At 43.5% G+C, this 22,524-nt stretch overlaps 1 protein-coding gene across 1 annotated transcript; it reads left to right on the top strand.

Moving 5' to 3' along the window:
• Positions 1 to 12,724: 12,724 nt before the first annotated feature.
• On the top strand, positions 12,725 to 20,774 carry LOC136618400 (WD repeat and coiled-coil-containing protein-like). Its single transcript, XM_066594333.1, has 3 exons — positions 12,725 to 14,536; positions 17,633 to 17,747; positions 20,431 to 20,774. Exons 1-3 carry the CDS (start codon positions 12,725 to 12,727, stop codon positions 20,571 to 20,573), a joined length of 2,070 nt encoding a protein of 689 aa, XP_066450430.1. The 3' UTR covers positions 20,574 to 20,774.
• The last annotated feature ends 1,750 nt before the right edge of the window (positions 20,775 to 22,524 follow it).

Consider the following 22,524-nt stretch of genomic DNA (forward strand, 5'->3'; position numbering starts at 1 on the left):
GCGAGAACAACTATCATTGCTTGGCTCTACGTGTACGAGTATATGGTTTAGGTTCCTTTTAACTGCTGGCCACGCATGATATATCATATGTAAGCGCCATTCTCTGAATGGTGTATTTTATTGTTGAATAAATCTGTGTATTTTATACGACTGAAGATCAGTAATGGAAAATGCATTATTCATTGAGATGTACGCAGCACAGCAGGTGAGCAGATCACTCACGTTCCAGAGGCTGGAGGCGCAATCTTCTCTGTTCGGTCAATACGATTTTCTAATCATTGCTTATTCTATAGAGGATGCTGAAGGAAATGGCATTTCCATCTCTATATAATAAGGTCCCAGCACACTGAATGCGGAGGAGAGAACATTATGCAGATCTTTCTGTGTGCGTATAGATATAAAGTAGGACTTTGTCTGTTACGTGTTGGGTGCATTAACCCTTTAGTGACAAAGCCTGTTTGCACCTTAATGAGACAGTAATTTATTTTTTTTCATTGTCACATTCTTAGAGGCATAACGTTTAATTTTTCCGTCGACATAGCCGTAAGAGGGCCCGTTTTTGCAGGACGAGTTGTATTTTTTAATGGCATTATCATTTGGTACATACAATTGTGCAGTAGCAAGAGTGGCCTGTAGAGGGCCTCTGAGCACAGTCGTTGTGTTTGATTTAGTTAACCTGCACCTATAAGGGTGCTGCTACATAGTTTAAATTTCCCCTCCCTCACAAACTCAGGGTCCTTGAAGCCTGTGGAGCTTAGGTCCATTGACGCCTGTGGGGCCTGAGGTCTACGTAGACCTGGTGCTGGTCTGTGAGGGACCTGGAAGCACGGAGCAGATAGGGGGTAGTCGGCCCCTAGCTCATCGCCTGTCGGGTGAAGTCACCTTCCTGGAAGGTCCACTAGAAGAAGCGGTGTGCGTTGCTGTGAGCACTGTGGTGGACAACAGTGTGCAGTTGCATATGATATGCTGGACTGTTTGTAAACTGAATACCTATGCTGAAATAAACGCTGGGGGAACTGGCATTTGGACTTTACCCTGTTTCTGGACATCATTGCGGTGCTGCCACCCCTGGGCAGGAGAAAATAAGTAGGAGATCCCGGGCAAGTAACCCCAACTTGCCACACAATATATTGTATTACTTTTATTATATTTGTTTAGGGGGATTGGTGGGAAAAGAAATTCTGCCAAAAATGCACATTTTTTGTAAACTGCATTTTTTTTCTTTAAATTTAACTATCTTGAACTTTTTTTTGATACTATTCTTTAGTCCCTCAAAGGTGCAAGAACCTCCATGCCCACCCATATCGCAACTTTTATCCAAACTAGAGACGGTACAACAGGGTACTAGAGCCTCCATGCCTGCCTGTATCACATCTTGTATCCAAACTAGAGGTGGTAAAACAGGGTACAAGAGCCTCCATGCCCACCCGTGTCACATCTTGTATCCAAGCTAGAGGCGGTACAACAGGGTACAAGAGCCTCCATGCCCGCCTGTATCACATCTTGTATCCAAACTAGAGGTGGTAAAACAGGGTACAAGAGCCTCCATGCCCACCCGTATCACATCTTGTATCCAAGCTAGAGGCAGTACAATAAGGTACTAGAGCCTCCATTCCCGCCTATATCACATCTTGCATCCAAGCTAGAGGTGGTACAACAGGGTACTAGAGCCTCCATGCCCGCCCGTATCACATCTTGTATCCAAGCTAGAGGCAGTACAACAGGGTACTAGAGTCTTCATGCCTGCCCGTATCACATCTTGTATCCAAGCTAGAGGTGGTCCAAAGGGTACTAGAGCCTCCAAGCCCACGCATATCACGTCTTACATCCAAGCTAGTGGCAACCCAACAGGGTACTAAAGCTTCCATGCCCGCCTGTGTCACATCTTACATCCAAGCTAGTGGCGACCCAACGGGGTACTAAAGCCTCCAAGGGGACTTGAAAATGTGATAGTTCAAACGCTAGGATAGTATACTTATGTAGTGCATTTTACTAAGCCTATGATAGCAGCCTATTAGATTCTGCCGGAGATGTGGTCTAGTAGACTGAGTCACATGGCAGGCATGGAGATCTTTGTTAGGCTTCCTGCTGCCATGGGATTGTATGTGCAAGGTGCTGGTGGGTGACAAACGAAGCCCCCTCCCCTATCATCTGCTTATATGATGCAGTTGCTATTGATTGTGGCATGTAAAGGGTTAAACTTGCAGGATCTGGGGTTTCTACGCTCCTGGCAGTTAGAGCAAGAGCCTGGCTGTCAGTAGTCAGCTAATCCATTACCTTCACACTGGCGAGAAAATTGTGTGAGATTTGTGCGTTGTAAGACGCACAATTCTCGCACATATATGAAACACATTCTATTGAATGGGTCATTCACATTAGCGATGCTTTCCTGCATGGCACCATGATGCGATGCTATGTACGAAAAAAAATCGCAGAGCGTCCTAGCTTTCTACAAGATCACCCATTGTTTTTAATGGGGCCGGCGGCAGAATCCTTCAGCCCCGCAGTGATGCAAGGCTGTTTCACATGTAAACACCTCGCATCTACGGGCTTCACATGGATGGCAATCATGTGAACATAAGAATGGTTAGGAGGTATGGTCTTCTTAGCCCTACTTTCTGAAAAAAAAACGACAATATATTGCCAAGAACAGGATGAGGTGGTAGTTTGGGGAGCAAGAGATAACGGCCTCGCCAGTGTGAAGGAGCCCTTAAAAAGATGTATGTGCAGGTTTAAATCCCATTAGTGAGGCCATTAAAAAGGCGTATTGGCCATCACGAAGGGCTCATGCACACTGGCACACACGGATTCCGCATGGGGAATCCCGCATGGAATTTGCCCAGGCCTGCTGCCGGTGACCGTGCTTACCTGTCCTTTCTTCTTTTCTTCTGTACTGCGGATGGGCCGTCAGCGCATATGCACAGTACACGTTTCCCCGCGACGTCGCTAGGAGATGGCACGGATTCCGAGGACTTTCCGCAATGATGACTGCAGAAGGACCGCTGATTGGACGGCTTCCATTGACTTCAATGGAAGCCGTCCGTGTGGAAAATGCTCTGAAATAGTGCATCCCGCCATTTTTCATCTGCAAGCGGAAACCGCAACTGGTTTCCGCTCATGTGCATGAAAAGTCACTTAACCATTGTATGCTATGGATATACATCGCTGTGGAATCTGCGGGCAGACACCCACCGCGGATTCCGCAGCAAAAATCCGCCCGTGTGCATGAGCCCCAAGGGGTTAATACACACCTCAAATGCTGCAGAACAACAGAATACATGTCTCATATGCTGCAGAACCTTGAAATACACATTTCAGCTGCTGCAAATCCTCATTATACATACCTCAACCAATGCAGAACATCATAATACACAAAGATCTTCTTATTGACCTCTAATTTCCTTATAATTTACTGTGAGGTGCATACATACAGTACATAAATGTCATCTATCCTCATATCATGCACTGTATATATCCAACCATGTTTGTATTGATGCATTCAGGTGTCTGATTAAATTGCTGGCTGCAGATCATATATACGTGCGTCCCTGCGCCCCATGGACATCTACCCCTCACCTGAGTCATCTCCTGGGGCAGCCCTATAATTCACAGCATACAGGCTTCATCAATACTCTAAATAAACAGCTCTTCCCTGCTGAACGCTGACATTTCATCTTTACTGCGGGGTATAAATATTAGATCGGGCCCGCGCTCCGCTACCTGTACATCGCAGCAGCCCGGTGGACGCTAGCTATTAATTGTAATCCTAATGATCATCATCTATAAATCTGGCAGCGTTTTCATTGTTTTCCAATACAGTCCGCCTCATACAGGAGGGAGACGAGCTCCCATGATGCCCTACACAGGGTCTTCAGAATGCAACTGCCCCAACCTCTCGCTCTTCTTCTTAGTCTTCGAAGTACAGTATGATAGTTGAAAAATCAATCATTTACTTGCCCATTCCACCACCTTCACACTACACTGCCTCCCAACTACTGAACAATGAAAAGAGGAACAATACTTGCAACATGTGTAACTGCAGCACTTTTGTTACATTAGGCCACGCCCCTTTTACAGTAAGCCATGCTCTTTGTGTCCCTTTACAGTAAAAGGGCCTGTTAGTGACCCTCTCACAGCAGTAATGCTCCTTAATGACCCTGTCACAGTAATAGTGGCCATTAGTAACATTAGTAACACTTGCACAGTAATAGTGCCCCTTAATGACCTCCTCACAGCATTATCACCCCTCAGTGACCCCCTCACAGTAATAGTGCCTCTCAGTGACCCCCTTACAATACCATTAGTAACCCTCGAACAGTAATAGTGCCACTTAGTGACCTCCTCACACTAATTGTGACCCTTAGTGTCCCCTTCACAGTAACAGTGCCTATTAGAAACTCTTGCACAGTAATAGTGCCCCTCAGTAACCCCCTCACAGCAATAGTGCCCCTTAGTGAGCCCCTCACAGTAAACCGAAGGGACAAAAGGTTTCAATAAAGACTTATGGAAAACCCTGTGAACCCTCCATGTAGCTGGCAAACCCAGTTCATAGGCGAGAGGGTTCACTACACGTGTGATGACAAAGGGCCCCACGTAACACGGCGCCAGCTTCAAGGACGGGACGCTTAATTTGAGATTTTTAGAAGACAGGTATACCTTCTGTCCCATCCTGTAAGGTTCAGACACTGACAGACTCCTTCCACTATGCAACTGCATACGAGCTCCTGTTGCCTCCAAGTTCCTCTGCACGTCCCTCCATACTCCCTGCAGTGCATCAATGGTGACGTCAACTGCAGGACAGACAGAGGGACTAGGAATCGCTGTAAGGAAGCGAGGATGCTGACTGTATACACAAAAGAATGGAGAAACCCCAGTGGAAGAACAAGTGCGGTTGTTTAGCGCAAACTCTGCAAACAGCAGGAATTCTTCCCACTGATGAGCCTTTTCGCTAGCAAACAACCGTAAATATTGCACTAAATCTTGGTTCTTCCGCTCAGTCTGACCATTGGTGGAATGCTGACGAGAAGGAAAGCGACGTTCCCAGATTTCTGCAGAAGGCTTGCCAAAACTGCACCAAAAACTGAACCCTGCGATCAGATACAATGTTTTGGGGAACCCCATGTAGGCGAATGATTTATTTTACAAAAATCTTGGCAAATTCTATTGCCGAAGTTAGCTTCTTTAACGCCACAAAATGTGCCATCTTTGAGAACCACTCGACAACCACTAAGATAGTGGGAACTTCTGGGATTCCGGTAGATCAGTGATAAAATCTACCGATAACTGCAACCATGGACGAGAAGGTACCAGTAACGGTCTCAGAGGACCCTTCAGGGGACGCCGCTGACTTTTATTGCGTGCACAGATAGAGCATCCCTTAACAAAGTCGCGAATCTCCTGAGACATGCCTGGCCACCAGAAGTGTCTAGAACAAAGATCCAGGGTCCCCTGAAACCCCGGATGGCCTGTGAAAACCGACGAATGAGATTCTTCAATGACTCTGAGACGTAAGGTCTCTGGCACAAACCATCTGCCCTCCAGCACCCCTGAAGGAGCGTCCTGCTGACAGTTCTTTAGTTGAAGGACGAAGTTAGAATCTACAGCCGCCACCACCACCCCAGGTGCCAAGATATTCTCGGGAGTCATAGTCTCACTTTCCGACGCCCCGAAACTTTGTGACAGAGCATCCGCCTTTACGTTCTTCTCTCCGGGGATATATGTCATGACGAAATTAAACCTGGCGAAAAACAACGCCCACCTGGCTTGACGAGCTGTGAATCTTTGAGCATTGGCGAGATATACCAAATTCTTGTGATTGGTATACACGGTAATGGGGTTTCTAGCCCCCTCAAAATGGTGTTGCCACTCTTCTAAAGCCCATTTAATCGCCAGTAACTCACGGTTACCCACGTTGTAGTTGCGTTCTGCTGAACTAAACTTCCGCGAAAAGAACGCACATGCACTATACCCGGATCACCCACTGACTTCCTTAAACAATACAGCCCCTGCCCCCACCTCAGACGCATCTACCGCAATGAAAAAGGGTTGTCGCGCGTCTGGCTGAATTAGATGACTAAAAGCCTCTAGGGCCGCAGCTGACCATTTTACCAAGTCAGCCCCCTTCTTAGTCAGATCGGTCAAGGGTTGAGCGATAACTGAGTAATTCTTAATGAATTTACGGTAAAAGTTTGCGAAACCCAAAAACCGCTGGAGAGCCTTAAGGTTGTCTGGTCTGACCCATTGGGAGATTGCTGCTACTTTATCAGACTCCATCCGAATCTCCGTGGGTGAAATCACATAACCAAGGAAACATACTTGTTTAGTACCAAATGTACATTTCACCAACTAGACAAAAAGTTGATATTCGCACAAACAGGTCAAAACCAACCTCAGGTGCCGCACATGTGAATCCCAGTCTGGAGAATGCACCAGAATGTCATCAAGATATATGACCAGAAATATCCCAGGAAGTTGTGGAAGACCGTGTTCATAAAACCCTGAAACACAGCGGGGGCGCTACAGAGTCCGAAGGGCATGAGCAGACATTCAAAATGCCCTAACGGGGTGTTGAACGCCGTCTTCCATTCATCTCCCTTGGCCAGAGACTCTGAGATATAGGACTTAAGGGCTACGTACTCACACCCCGACAAATTGAAAATGGCTCCCTTAGAGATGGAACTGTCAAGAATCAGATCAATACCACAGTCCCACTCCCTATGGGGAGGCAAAGTCTGACAGTTTCTTTGAGAATACGTCCTGAAAACCAGACAAATACTCCGGGATAAGCACGGTATCTGCTGAGCACATGGATATAGTAGTTAAGTGATTATGGCAGGACGACCCCCAATGTGTCGATTCCCAGGTGGACTAATCAAATTGGGGGTTGTGCAGTGCCAACCAGGGCATACCAAGTACCACATCAACAGACATCTTTTCCATAACCAGGAAAAACAGATTCTCAGAATGGAGAGCACCCACAATGAACAGTAGAATGGCAGGCCTCCGTTGGACAACACCTGCAGACAGAGGGGTAGAATCAATACTAGTGAAGCATATGGGAACCTTTAACGCTGAGGATTCAGTCATCAGAGGTCTGATAAAATTTAAATTAATCAGATTGGCAGCAGCCCCCGAATCAATAAAGGCTTGACCGGACCACATAAAATTCCGGAAGCCTGACAAGCCACCAACAACTTAGGGAATACCTGTGATCCTAGGCGATCCTCCCAACAATCACCTAGGATCTGTGGTTTTTCCGCCGGTTCAGATCGATGTTGCCGTTGCTTCTGTGGACAGGTTGCTACCCGATGTCCGACTTCCCCACAGCAGAGGCAAAGACTGTGAGTCAACCAATCGCCGTTCCCCGGGACTTAGCTGGTCCACTTCCATAGGCTCGTCCCCAGGAGTTGGCATGGGAGAAGTGGGAGCGGGTCTGCAGAAGTCCCTAGTTTTACAGGCCTGACATTCCTTTTCTCTAGATCTCAGTCTCCTGTCAGTCTTTACTGCCAATTCCATTGCCTCATTAAGTGTTGCGGGAGCGGGATGGGAAATAATTATATCCTTGACAGCATCAGAAAGACCCAACAAAAACACATCTTTGAGAGCTTCTACGTTCCAGGAGGTTTCACCAGCATACTGTCTAAACTTAGAGCAATAGTCTTCAGCACACTGCTGCCCCTGATGCAAAGCCATGAGGTAAGACACTGCTAACCCCGCCAGGTCCAGCTCATCAAAAATACCTCCTAGTTCCCGAAAAAACGAATCAACAGACTGCAGGCAAGCCGAACTCTCGGGTAAGGAGTAGGCCCATGTCTGGGAGGCACCCCGCAGTAGGGACATAATCAATCCTACCCAGAGGCGTAACTTGAAGCTCCCGGGCCCCAATGCAAAACCTGTAACGGGGCCCCCAACTATAATCCTTTACACATAGTACTGGGCTCCCTATATGGAGAAGAGAGGCCTTATGGACCCCTAAGGCTCCTGGGCCCGGGTGCAACCGCATCCCCTGCATCCTCTATAGTTACACCCCTGATCCCACCTTCTGGGACTATGAGCTGGAGGATCCAGGCCGCATCCGGAAATATAGTCTACATGTTTGCTGAAAAGAGAGGACACTTGGGCTCAGGAATAGACGGGGAGGCAGGAACCTGCACCAACACCCCCTGCTCCTGGGCCACCATATGACCGGACAGGTCTTGGATCACGCCCACTAGAACCTGCAACTGACTAGCAAGGACACTCATAGTCTCCATTGGAGAGCAAACAAAACCCACAGGGCAATTTTAAAGGCCAGTTATTATGTTACGGTTTCCTACCCGATGATACACCAGCCCGGGTTGCCCTAGAACTTACCCGCAACCACTGTCCCTGCCTACTTGCCTCCACTCCTGGCTACCCTCAGGTGGGCAACTGGGCGGCGGTCCCTGCTCTCACTAGGGACCGAGAGGGGAGACTGGCGTACCAAGATGGAACAGGGTAGAATACCGACAGGAAGGGCAGATGAAGAAAAACCAACAGGAAATAAACGCAGTCTATTGAGATATTCAGCTCATAGGGTGGAAATCGCAGCATGTCCTCGCAGAGTCTCGCACAGCCGCGTCATCACTGACGCACCGGCTCTGCACTGTGCATGTGTGCCAGCCGGCACATCCACAGCGCAAAGTGAAGACACCAGATAGGTAAGCCAGAGGTCGCTGCAGGGGCACAGGGTTGCATTCCGCTGTGAGACTCTTATAGTCGGAATCTGACCCGGCTGTCTGCATTCGGCCCTCATGAGATGGGGCATGAAGTGGGTAAGTATAGGTTGTATTTTATTTTATTCCATTCACAGCAGCCCCTGAGGGAGGGGTGTCCTACTTCCTGAGATGGTAGGACAGTCCTCAAAAATCTGGGAGTGTCTCGCCAAACCCTGGGCGATTGGGAGACAAGTTCCCACTAATCCCTAGGTGCCATATTTTCAGTCTCCCGTTCCTCCCAATGGTACTCTTAGCAACCACATCCTAACACCGTGTCCTGGTCATGGTCAAGTATTGCTTTCATTCAGCAAGTAGGGATAAGAAGTCTATACCTCCTAACCATGCTTATGTTCACATGATTGTCCTACAAAGTGGACTTTAAAAAGGGCCAGTGCTTATCTAGTATGCCTCACAATGGGCATTGCCTGGAGGTTTTGTGAGGATATCTAGGTGGATTGGTTGTGGGTCTCAAAAATGTCTTGCAAATTGGATTTAGAAGAAGACCATGTTGTTAGTTTGCATAGTTGGTGCCATGTTTGTGTGACATGAACCATAAACAGAGAGGTTTCTCTAATGTGGTATTTAATTATCTGGCACTGCTGTATGTGGATTTCCATAAGACCAGAGTTGAAAGACTGAGCAGAGAGAACCAATTACAGTATAGTACCAAATTTTGTATCAAGACAGCCTATACTCACCCCTTTCGTTCCCGCCGCTGCTCTGGTCCCCCACTCACTTCTGGGTAGCACAATAACGTGATTACCCTGTCCAGTTCACGGTCTTAGTGTTGGTACGGTTGCCACCAGTGACTGAACGCAGAGATCACAAGGTAGACGGAACATGGATACCCAGAAGTGGACAGTTCATTGTGGGCCATTGTCCTGAAGGTTCACTACCCTACAAAGTAAGCCTTCCAATAATCCAGCATATATGATAATCCTACACCTCCCGCTCTGGTCTTGTTGATGCTGGATTTAATAAGATTCTCTGTACTGCCAGTTGCCCAGATATAACGACCTGGCTAATCATAGCCTACATGTACATTCTCCACTTTTCCCTGGATTCGGGATACATTAATTGGTCCTCAGGTCCAGGAAAGTACAGATATAGTTATTATTTATGCACCTGTCCAACACCCCTGAGATAACATGGATAGCAGAACATATATGAGGTGAGAGGCCGAAAGCTAAAGGTTAAGATGGAAAATCTTCAGGATTCTCAATAGTCCAGGTGAGCTACAGGGAATAATAAGGGCAATAGGGCATTTACAAGATGTTAAGGGATTGAGGTGAAGTGGAGGTCAAGATCTAGGTTCAAGGGGAAAATCTCTATGCAGAAATATAAATTGCAAGGGTCAATTTGGAAGTGTTGACATGACCCCCCAACCCCCAGGACTGATGGATGGGAGCACGGGTAGTTGAGAATGTAAGCGGAGGCGCAGATTGAAGCTCTTGAACCGTGATGAAAAATCTGCACCAGCCCCCTCCCCATATATCATGTGCAATGATTCAGTGACATTACACATATTGCATACTGTATATATATATATATATATATATATATATATATATATATATATATATATACACATACACACATACATATATATACAATATACATATGTATATAGATAGATAGATATGCTCCATATTTTGGATATATATATATTCCATTCCAAAATAATTGCAGACATGTACGGTAACCGGAATCCCCCATGATGGCAGACATGAGCAAGTTGAATGTTTACTATTCGCATGCAGGCTAAACCATTTTCCTAGATCAATTCAGAATCAACCGGAAATATTTTCCATCCAAATTTAAGGAGAATCTCACAATAATGTTTTATTTTTATGATATCTCTGATATGACATTTGGTTTCTCATCTCATATGCATTAGATTATTGGAAAGTCACAGGCAGCCCTTCTGGAGCCATACAGAAGGGAATTACATTTTTGATAATTCATGAGACTATTCAAAGGTTATCATATATTTTACTCCAGCTTGTAAAAATAAAGGATACATATCTATCTATCTATCTCTCTCATATCTATCTCATATCTATCTATCTCATATCTATCTATCTATCTATCTATCTATCTATCTATCTATCTATCTATCTATCTATCTATCTATCTATCTATCTATCTCTTATCCATCTATCTATCTCATATCTATCTATCTCATATCTATCTCACATCTATCTATCTATCTCTTATCCATCTATCTATCTCTTATCCATCTATCTATCTCTTATCCATCTATCTTTATAGCAATATTTACAAATAAGATATAAGTAGGGGATTTTGTTGTGGATTTGATGCATAGTCTGCAGTGAATTCACATGGATTCTACATCAAATCTGCTGCAAAATCTGCATCAAAAAGTGACCAATTTAGTTGAATAGACAAACGGAAAGATATGCGATAGCTAGATAGATAGATATGAATCAATAAATAGTTTTGATCAATTAATTTATAGATTTAAGATAAAATGATATATAGATAGACTAGCTGATATACCCGGCTTCGCCCAAGTTAATTTGGTACTGGTGTTTATCTGGTGTTCACACGGAAAATCTTTAGAGATACCGAGGACAAAAAATATGTTCACCATTTTGCATGGTTCTTTGCGTTACCCAGGAAACACCATGTGGAGGTAACCATGCAAAGTTTCCTTCATATAAAATGACATCGGGATGTGAGAGAATTAGATTATGTATGTAAAATTTGGACACTAATTCTTTTGCACTTAGAATTGAATAATCGAGTTGGGACCCATTAGCTTTTCCTATTTATGACATAATCCATGCTCGTGCCAAATTTCATGTTTCTATGACACCGGAAAGTGAGAGAATTTAGATTCCGTACGTAAAATTTAAACGCTAATTCTTTTGCACTTAGAATTGAATAATCGAGTTGGGACCCATTAACTTCTCCTATTTATGACATAATCAATGCTCACGCCAAATTTTAAGTTTCTATGATATCAGGAAGTGAGAGAATTTGATTCCGTACATAAAATTTGGATGCTAATTCTTTTGCGCTTAGAATTGAATAATCGAGTTGGGACCCATTAGCTTTTCCTATTTATGACATTATCAATGCTCGAGCCAAATTTCAAATTTCTATGACATTGAGAAGTGAGAGAATTAGATTCCTATGAAAAATTTGGGCGCTAATTCTATTGCGCTAGATTGAATAATCGAGTTGAGACCCATTAGCTTTTCCTATTTATGACATAATCAATGCTCGTGCCAAATTTCAAATTTCTTTAACATCGGGAAGTGAGAGAATTAGATTATGTACGTAAAATTTAGACGCTAGTTCTTTTGCGCTAGAATTGAATAATCGAGTTGGGACCTCTTTACTTTTCCTATTTTGGACATAATCTATGCTTGTGCCATATTTCATGTTTCTACGATATCAGGAAGTGGGAGAATTAGTGGCGAGTCAGTCAGTGAATCAGTGAGTGAATGAGTCAGTGAGGGCTTTCGTCTTTATATATATAGATAAGTGATAGATTGATAATTTGATAGATATGAGATAAATAGATAGATACAAAATAAATAGGTACTTAAACAAATAAATAAGAAGATCTACAGGCAAACTCACATTACCGCTTGACTTCTGCTAGTAGGTTATATCATAATCTCTTACATAAGAAATCGTCTTTCAAGAAAGGGTTAATGTATTAAAAAGTTATATTTAGAGAGGGAATGTCAGTACTTAAAGCCACCAGACAGATTTACTTCCTAAGTAAAACGTAATTAGTTAAATCTTCCTTGAATGTTCGGGGTTTAAGTCTTCCAGGGATAAGCATGAAGAGAGCAGCAGAGCATGCTAGGAAGAAGGTATACACTACAGTATTCCTGGTGGCTTATTCCAAAAACAACTTGGGACATGTTCTTCCACCTGGCAACTGAAGTGTTTGGTCTTAAGGAATACTGACGCCAAGTTGCTAAGAGAACATCTTCCTAAGAGAACAAAACATGGACTTGGGACGAGCAAAGCTCCTGAGATGTGGGACGAATGCCCTTCATCATGCCGTTCATACCATCCATGGTTTAGCCTGGACAGATGGCAAGCAGGTCATCCTGACAGCTGTGCACCTCCAAAAGGATGATGCAGAGTTTGGCAGCTCGGTGGTTATCGGACAGTTTGAACATGTTCATGGACTATACTGGGGACCTGCAACTGATCTTCCAGCATTGCTAGCCGTTCAACATAAGAAACATGTCACTATATGGCAGCTCTATTACAACCCACTGGAAAAAAACAAACTGGTCGTTTCCCAGACTTGTGAGTATGGAGATCCTTTCCCTGTTCTGCCTCAAGGATGCATATGGCACCCAAAAAAAGACATCTTAGTTGTTCTTACTAAAAGGGATGTCTCGGTTTTGTATACAGTGTGTAATAACAATAGTAGTGTTAAAGCGGACATTACATGCAGCAGTGTCATTCGATGTGCATGCTGGACAAAGGATGGAAGCCGTGTGGTGGTAGCTATGGACGACTCTCTTTACTCTTACGTATGGAATGATGACCTAAAGACTTTACGTCCTTGTTCCTTTTGCCCTATATTTAATATTGATGCAACAATAGTTGCAATTCAACCCGTTATGGATTACCAAGTGGTTGTGACTTCTGAAATTTCTACTAAAACTCCATATAGCCATAACAAGGATTCTGAAGGATCAATGTTACAATCTTCTCTGTTGATGTTGGATGAAGAATTATCCAGGAGCAGCAGAAGGGTCTCTATAGATTCAGGTAAATCAGAGCCAGTTGATATGTTGAAGGTCTCATCGTTAATGTCTTCAGAAATGTCTCAGATCCTTGCCAGACATCGTAAATCTGATCCCAGTCCACTCATTCATTTAAAGCAGAGGAGCCTTATAGGTGAAAACAAACCTGAATTCTCCAATCTTTTGCTTATCACTTTCGAGAAGAACTCAACAACCACAAGAAGAGTGTCAATACCGGGCATTTCCTCCCCAGATATCATAGCTCTCGATTCTCGTGGTGAAAGAGTTGCAGTAGCGTCTAACACTTGCAACCTGGTGTTGATTTATCCCATTGCTGCATCATGCATGCCTAACATTCAACAAATTCGTCTTGAGGAGAATGAAAAAGCCAAAGGACTAACTTTTCTTACCGATACATTGCTACTAATCTTGGTTGGTAGACCAAAGTCCAGTGATTTTGGGTTTCTGCATATACTGGCTTCTGAAAAGTATGCTTTGCAGTTAACGACTAGGACAATAATGCCCCTTGAATATATACCATCCAAGATAAGCTGTGGACAAAATATGATATCTAACCAATCTGGTTTGAACATCGGTGGTTTCAAAGCATATGAAGATGACCTCAGTGTTGGCAAAGAGTTTTGGGTGCCAAACCATATCGGAAACAAATCTCCACGTATGAGACGGAAAATTAGAGATCTTGTTGGTGGGATAAGTGGAGAGAGCACAGCATCAAGTCTGGATGAGTATGATGACAGTCAGCTTCTAGGAGAATCTCCTATAACTGTAGAGAACCTTAAGACTGAACCTACAGTACGGAGGCCAGTAAGGGGTACAGCTAACAAAGGACTGTACAGAACATTTTCTCAAAAGTCTAACAATGACTCTCAAGAAACAAAGGAGAATTATATTCCAACAGTCAGAAAGAATGATACGGAGGTGACAACTGATTTTCAAGTTCACCCTTCAGGAACAAAAGATTCTTGGAAGATGTCCTCAAGGGGGTTGCCGTACCCATCTTTTGATGATCCACCTTATATATCTATAAGTCAACAGGTATTCCTTATATTATGACATTGTGATAATTCTTTTATAGCTAAACAAATAGAGTTCTGCTGTCCTTTTATCACTGACAAGACCCTACAACTTTGTCACTTTGTTAAAACCTATAGTGACGTCACTATGCTTGGTCAAAGAGTGACGTCACAGTAAATTACCTCGAGATCTTGGACATTGCAGTTCCCATATGCTAAAATGGCGGTGCTGAATTTATCATTTAAAGAATAACTGCACTATTTATAAACTTGTGACATGTCAGAGCGACATTTCAAAGGTTTTTTGGTCAGTGGGTGTCCCGCTACTGAGACCCCGCTAATTTCCGTAACAAGGGTACTGCAGTGCTTACCTAAGCGCTGTGCTCTTCAGCTTGTCTTTGCTGCCTTCGGCTCCTCTCGGCAGCTGAATACTGATGCACAGAGGTGTACAGAATATATTTATAGACCACTATGCATCCGTCTTCAGTTGCCGAGAAAAGCAGGCAAGCAATGAAAAAAGCTGAAGGGGCACAGCGCTTGGGAAAGCACTGCAGTTCCCTCATTATAGCGATCAGCAGCGGGAACCCACTGATCAAAACTTTTGACATGTCTCTCTCATATGTGTCAAAAGTTTAGAAAAAAGTGCCGTTATTCTTTTAAACATTTCCCTTGGACATGATAATCTGCCAAATTAAAATACTGCATCTTCAGATCCAGGGGTGTAATTAGAAAAGACATGTCCACAGTGCAAATAATTTAGTGCCTCCCCCCTCATTTTACGGCATCACTTATTTTCCCCTACTCATAAAGACTATGCAAAAATAGGTCAGCGGCAAGTTCACATATCTCTTAATAGGCTTAGTTTTGCTCCTGTGATCTAAGGGTGGGTTTACATGGGCAACTATCTGCAGAAGAGTCACTCAAAATAGTTATTAAAGTGTATGAATGACAGTTTCTTCTGCACTTTTACAAAGAGGGACTGTTGTACACCTCCCTGCAAAGTTCTTGGCTAGTCCTGAAACAAAGCAATTCGGAAACGAATTCTCACTTCTCACCCAGTTGGTGTCCGCCGGATTTATACGGAAATACTGTTGCTTACATTCACTCTGTTAAGCTGCTATTTGGACGATAGTTGGTCCATATAAAGCCAGGCACGCATTGCTGATTTGCTGTGGGTTTTGTTGCAGATCTGCAGATTTCATCTCTCCCATTTGAATTCAACTGAAAGTGTTAAACAAGTGCATACGCCATAACACATTTGCATGTTGTTTGTTGTGATTCTCAAAATTGTGACAACTTTGCTGATTTTCTTACAAAATGTTTTATTTTGCCACAATTACAAAAAATGCAGCATAAAAATGGTAAACTGTCCAAGGTGTTTTGGCATGTGACCTTTATCACTGATTCTTCTGGTGGAGCTTGGGCCTTTCATTCCCCAGGGCCTTCCCTATGACTCTTTTTCTGATATGTCAATCAGGTTGTCATGGGGCTGCTGGTGCCGACGAGAATGAGGCGCATGCGCGAGTCCAGTGTGACATCATCATGTCAGCACCAGGCCACATAATGTGCTTGCTGATGCATGTGCAGGGGCATTCAGTGCTGGATGCTGAGGGAGAAATTTCTGCCTTCCCTAGAGCTGATAGGCTGGCTGAGTTGACTATCGTGTTTGTCAGCTTGTCAGTAGCTTGCTAAGGGTATTTATTCTGGTTCCTCTTTGCAGAGGATTCTGGTAATACATTTGTATCCTGGTCCTGCTCAATGGTTTGTTTTGTTTTGCTTTGTGCTGTTAAGTGTTTCTTTCGGTGCCTTTTAATAAAGCACTTCGGACTACAACTGCCTGATTTCCGCTGTCATTGGCTTGTTTATTTGTCTAGCTTGTTTTTCCCTGTCCTCATATATTCCCTCTCCTCAATATTACACCTAGGGAATGGGGAATCAATTTAGATTCCAAATGTGGGGTCACCCTTTTCAGGGCAGGTGCTCTGCTTTTTTGGCAGGTCCAGTCTGGGCACATCAGGGAAAGATGCTAAGCCTCACCTACATTTCTACCACCATCAGTTGTCTTGTCTGGGACATTTAGTAAGCCAGAAACCCTCTGTGTTCTACATTAGAGATGAGCGAGCACGCTTGGTAAGGTCAGTTACTCGAGCGAGCTTCGCTCATCTCGAGTAACTGCCTTCTCCTCCGAGCGTGCTCGGGGGGGGGGGGGGCGGGGGTTAGCGGGGGGGAGAGAGAGATCTCTCGCACTCTCCTCCCTCCGCCCACTCCCATCTGCTCTCCCCCGCTGCCCCCCCCTCCCCGAGCACGCTCGGAGGAGAAGGCAGTTACTCGAGATGAGTGAGGCTCGCTCGAGTAACTGACCTTAACAAGCGTTCTCGCTCATCTCTATTCTACATGTCATTTAGGCTGTCCCATTTCTGAATCTGTTTCCTCGACAGGACTAGATGGATGTGATACAAATTTCTGGAAGCAGCTCTACCAATGTACAGATACTTACAATATACATTGTTACAATGTATCAGTGAAGTTGAGCTATCAGAGAAATTTGTGCCATTCTATCTTTGGATGCGTTCACACATTTTTTGTGGATTTTCTGCGGTTGAAAAAAATCTGCGGCAAATCTGTACTGTTTGGAATTGGACACAGATTTTGATACGGATCCGTAGTAGATTTCACCCCTTCAGTTGAAGTGGTGAAATCTGTTGCAGATCCACACCAAAATCTGCACCAAATGCAGGTTTTGGTGTTAATTTGCTGCACATTTTTTCAGCTGCAGATAATCAGCAGCATATCAGCGACATGTGAACGCGCCCTTAAACCAGTGATTCTCAACATTGCTAAAGGTGCTCATACACATGAGAGGAAAATCAGACGATCCCAGCCAACTTTGGTGTGTATGGGGGTATTCCGACTGTCCACTGATGGCAGATGTTGGGTAACAGAAGGATCGTGCATGTTGGATTTCAACATGCCGGTCCTTTAATCCCAAAGGAGATAAGCTGCTGCCAGAGGGGTGTTGGTGTATTCAATCAGGATGGGTTTTTAGCCACCAAAAGTTTCTATCTGCCTATCCACTATTAAGTGGTTTTTAATGGTTGTTCATTTTATTTCTTCCAAGAACTCATCCAATGATGGAGCAAATGAGGCGAAAGCTGTTCTCCTATGCCATGGAAAGCTCCATTTAAGAACATTACAGGAGATCTTCCACTTTAACACCATTGAAATGAAATTTGGTAACATTTCTGATTACTTATCATTGGATTATTTTTTTCCCAGTTTGACAAATGTCTCAATAAATGTTAATTCTAAGGATATTGCAGGTCACCAGGAAATTGGACTGGATTCTGATACTAATATATATTATAGCTTAGACTTTGGGTTGTAACATTGTACATACATATGGTATAAAATAGTAAATCGGCCCTGCAGATATCCCCATTTTACAGTGTATATGTGATATACTGAAGCAATGTGGGTTACCAAGTGCAGCTGTTACACCCTCCAGCTATGCTCAATATTTCAGTTTCAAGAAATAAAACTTCTTCACTGCAGTACAAAGAGCTATACAACATTTCAAAATAATTTCTGTATCAGTTCCTTGTGGTTTTCTTGATCTCTGCTTGCTGCCATTGAACGGTAACTACAGCCTATAGGAGAAAAAAATATAAACCAGCACACAGGAGTGTAACTGATTACAGTAATGGTTGGAGGGCAAAAAAAAAAGGTTAGATTATCACTTACTTTGTGGGGGGTGATAGTTGACTCAAACCCCCCAAATCCAAGTTTGTTCAAAATTTATTCATTCAAATCTGAGGGTGGAACATGAGACCCACACCTTCTCAGGGGGAAGAAGCCTGGACTTTATTCAGACATAGTCAGGAAAGCAATGTGTTTCGAGGAATTTTAGCAGCAAACTTCCTCCTTTTTCAAGCCAAAAAGGAAGCAATTTGCTGGTAAAGTCTTCTGAAACACATTGATTTCTTGACTATGCCCGAATGAAGGCTTCTTCACCCTGAGAAAGTGTGGGTCTCATGTTCCACCCCCGGATTTGAATGGATATATGATGAGAAAACTTTGATATGGAGGGTTTGAGTGAACTATTGCCCCCCATGAAGTAAGTGATAATCTAACCTTTTTATTTGCCTCCTCTCATTACTATAATCGTTTACATCACTGAGCGCCGGTTTATATTTTTCTCTTCCTATACACTGTGATTCCTGAAATGGGACCATTTGGATCACTGGGACAAAACCAGTGCTCTTTCCTGTTTGCATGCCCATTTGAGACAGGTGGACCGAGCGAGAAGATCATTAGTGATTGATTATCTTAAGGTCTTCTGTGATTGATGGTGTGAGGGAGTGTCGTCCAGCATTTCCATCACACCAAGTGAGTTCTACTCTTGTTAGAGCTAACAAGTTGGCATATTTCCTGTCAGAGTGCTATACTTTGGGTGAATATTGGAATTCAATAGGGACTGTCATTATTTGCATCCAGTGTACAAAGACCTGTCCTGTATGAGCAGATTTCACATGCTAGCAGGTCAAGAAATATGGCTCAGACAGTCGTTGAACCAAAATTTTCTCAGTGTATGTTTTTGCCTTTTAACTAGCAATTGGATTAATGAGAATTAATGATTTAAAAATTAACAACTTTCCAATGACATTAACTCGGCACTACGGTTATCTCTTAATGCAGAACAGCAATAACACACATAGATGAAAATTACGTACATAGTTAAGCTATGTCCTTTTAACAACCCCTTTTCTAATCTTTATCTACCAGTACTCTCGGTACCCTAGGTTGCAGATTCACTTTGGAACCATGCTTCCTTGCTATTGTAAGCCTTATATCGGCAACAAAGTATTTTAAGATTACTTCAAACGAGGACCTTGTAATACAGTCTTATTGCCTATTTAGAAGAAATGGAAGATTGGTACCAAAACTCTCCATTTTAATTCTTACATGGTACGTATCAGATTTTAAGCAAATGTGCTACTCTCTCTCTCTCTTAGAGTCCATTGGGATATTTGCAAAGTCCATAGTATGAAAGGAGGAGAGGAAACTATTAATCTCCATTTTCCCTGAAGCCCTATCTGTATTATCTTTGCAGGAAAGTTTAGTACTGAAGTCAGGCATGCAACACTATTCACTCTCCTTTTGCAGGCAATAACTGATGGAGATTAATTGCACTCAATTGCCGGTTGCTTTTTGTGTGCACACAAAGCTGGGCATCCTTACTGTGTTCCCTCTGCCTTGGTCTTGATGTGGTCATGTTCAATTTGGAGTGGCTTCGTTTCTACAAGTGCACTCTTCCAGTTTCTCTCACTACACTGTGCTATACTGTCACTTCTTTCAGTCCTGATGGTCACTCTTTTCTCAGTTGGCTCGTCCATCGTACTGTACACTTCGCTCTGGCCTTAGACTTTTTATATGCACGTCAGGAACAAGTGGTGGTGCAATGATGTTACCTTGCAAACGCACAGCTCCCTGTACTATCACTGCTGTGAGTAGAACATTACTTTAGATGGATCCCAGCCTTTCCACCACCTACTGTACTGTCATTCTGCTGCAATACTTTTCTTCTACTATACATGCAGGTTGAGGTCACATCTTACATATAAGTAGACATGCATTTATACAACATCACTAAAGGGGGAAAGCCCCACAAAAATATTGGTAACTATTAAACCCTGGTCATGTGATGGACACACAAGTCCACATCTCGTTACAAGATGCAGCTCTGATAACTGTATTATAATGAGCCATGTGTCCATTGCATGACCAGGGCAGATTTATATCCATTGTGACTGTAAATAATGACCGTCCCTATTGAACAACAGCAAGCAAAGATCTTTAAAAGATTAAAATTGATATGTTTTCCAGGGTCTCTCTGAAATATATTCTTGTTTTCTTTAGGTTCAAAGTGGATCATCCTCACTGAAGATGAACAAGGATTTGTTCCGATTACATTCAGAGACAACCAAGAAGTTGTGATTAGAGAGGTAACAGAAAACGTTGGATCCTCTGGAGAGCTGAATCATGAACATATGGAGCCCTAGGGGGTACAACCAACAGAAGAAATCTGCTGTGGTCTCCATCTTCTATATTATATGACTAGTCCTTGGAGTGTTATGTCCAATCATGTACTATAACAGGTCAAGATGATCCCCCATATATTTACATGGCTAAGACTTCTAAAATGGACTGGCTTCAGATGTATGTGGGCCCTAAGCTTACTACAGTTCCAGAGAACATCTTCTTCACCCAACCTTGGCTTGACAAGTTGGGAGCAAGTTTACTCAGATCTCCATAGGTCCCTCAAGCCAAGTGAGCTCTAGCTGTTGCCCAGTTTGTTTGGTGTTGATGCCCGCCCAGCCACTAAATGTCATTATAGAAATGCACTCAAGGCCCCCCTATTATAGGTCATTTGGAATTTGCATACATTGTTTTGTGAATTAGCCTGATAACGATATGGGAAAACATTAGCCTTCTTTTTGTTGTCCATAGCATCAATCTTTCTGTGTTCACAGCATTAAGGAGGCTTTGACTTGTAAGTTAGTTAAAGGGGTATTCCCATCTGATTAAATGACAGCATAAAGATCACTTTATGATTGATGGGTGTCTGACCTCTGGGAACCCCACTGATCCTGAGAAAGAAGGGGTGTACTGCAGATTTAGCGCTATGTCCCCTTCACAGTTTTTTCCTGCAGTGTCTGGTCAAGGGTTTCAATGTGTAGAGAAAACTATGCAGCAGTAGATCAGTACTGTGCCCTTTCATTCTCAGGATTGGTGGAGGTCCCAAACATTGAACCCCATCAGTCATACAGTGACAGCATATCTTAACAATGTGTCATCACTTTATCACATGGGAAACTATAGCATAACTTTAATAAATGAATAGTTTGTCTTTTATGGATTTCTTTGTGTTTCATCTAGTTACAATATTAATTGGCTCCAGGGCAATTATTGTAAGTTCAAAGCATTATAACTTGTGACCATAAGGGTGGACACCCACTTGCGATTTTTTTTCCCTGCGATGTGACAGCGATGAATATGAAACCAATGATTTTCAATGGTTTCATACTCATTTGCAATGTTTCAGCAGAGCTTCCCATCGCAGAGAAGAAATGTGTGATATCGCTCAGTGTCTTCAATGGGGCCAGCGGTAGCAGCGCTAGACCCATTGAAAACATAGGGAGAATATTGTGGACTTCTGCCACAGCTGTGGCAGGAGTTTCCTTCATCCCCATTCATGGATGAATAGCTAAGCGCTGCCTGAGATTGGCTGAGCCAATCAGCCAATCAGCACAGTCCTTTCAGGAGGCGGGGATTTTTAAATCCCCACCTGCTGAAAGTGCTGGACAGCAGTGCAGGGGAGCCACCCGTAGGACGCATCTGAGCGTCGGAGAGGTGAGTAAAGATTTTGTTTTCTTTTTTTAACCAGCTGTGGATGATTTTCAGGGAAGGGCTTATATTTCAAGCCCTTCCCCAAAAATCATGCTGCGAGGGTTGCCACAAAGCCACTGCTTTAAATGAGGCCGGCAGCAGCGCCGACCCAATTGAAAGCAATGGGATAGCATCCTGGACTTCTGCCACAGCTGTCACAGTTGTGGCAGAAGTCCATGATATACTCCATGTTTTCAATGGGGCTAGTGCTGCTACCGCTGGCCTAATTGAAAACACTGGCGATATCGCGTTTTTCTTGCGCTGCGAGGCGAGTGTTTTCACTTGCTCTCGCAGCGCAATCAAATAAAAACGCCAGTTGGTGTAAGCCCTTTAGTCTATGAAAAACTGACAATTTGTTGTTCCACATACATTTGTATGAATGTATGTATGTATGCAGGGCTTGTGCAAAAATGTGTGACTTTTCTACACGAGGAATATTGGCGTACACAATTAATAAATGCCCCCCATAGTGTTCTCAGATAAGGCCACATTTTATTTGTCAGGATAAATTAATCGGCATAATGTGCATCTATGGGGAACCTAAAATCTCCATATCTACAGAGG

This window comes from Eleutherodactylus coqui, chromosome 1 (genome assembly GCF_035609145.1).
Source record: "Eleutherodactylus coqui strain aEleCoq1 chromosome 1, aEleCoq1.hap1, whole genome shotgun sequence".
NCBI lineage: Eukaryota > Metazoa > Chordata > Amphibia > Anura > Eleutherodactylidae > Eleutherodactylus > Eleutherodactylus coqui.

Coding starts and splice junctions, on each gene's coding strand:
- LOC136618400 (XM_066594333.1), top strand. CDS start 12,725: ATGGACTTGGGACGAGCAAAGCTCCTGAGATGTGGGACGAATGCCCTT. Junction 14,537..17,632: donor ATATATCTATAAGTCAACAG/GTATTCCTTATA, acceptor ATTTCTTCCAAG/AACTCATCCAATGATGGAGC. Junction 17,748..20,430: donor CACCATTGAAATGAAATTTG/GTAACATTTCTG, acceptor TGTTTTCTTTAG/GTTCAAAGTGGATCATCCTC.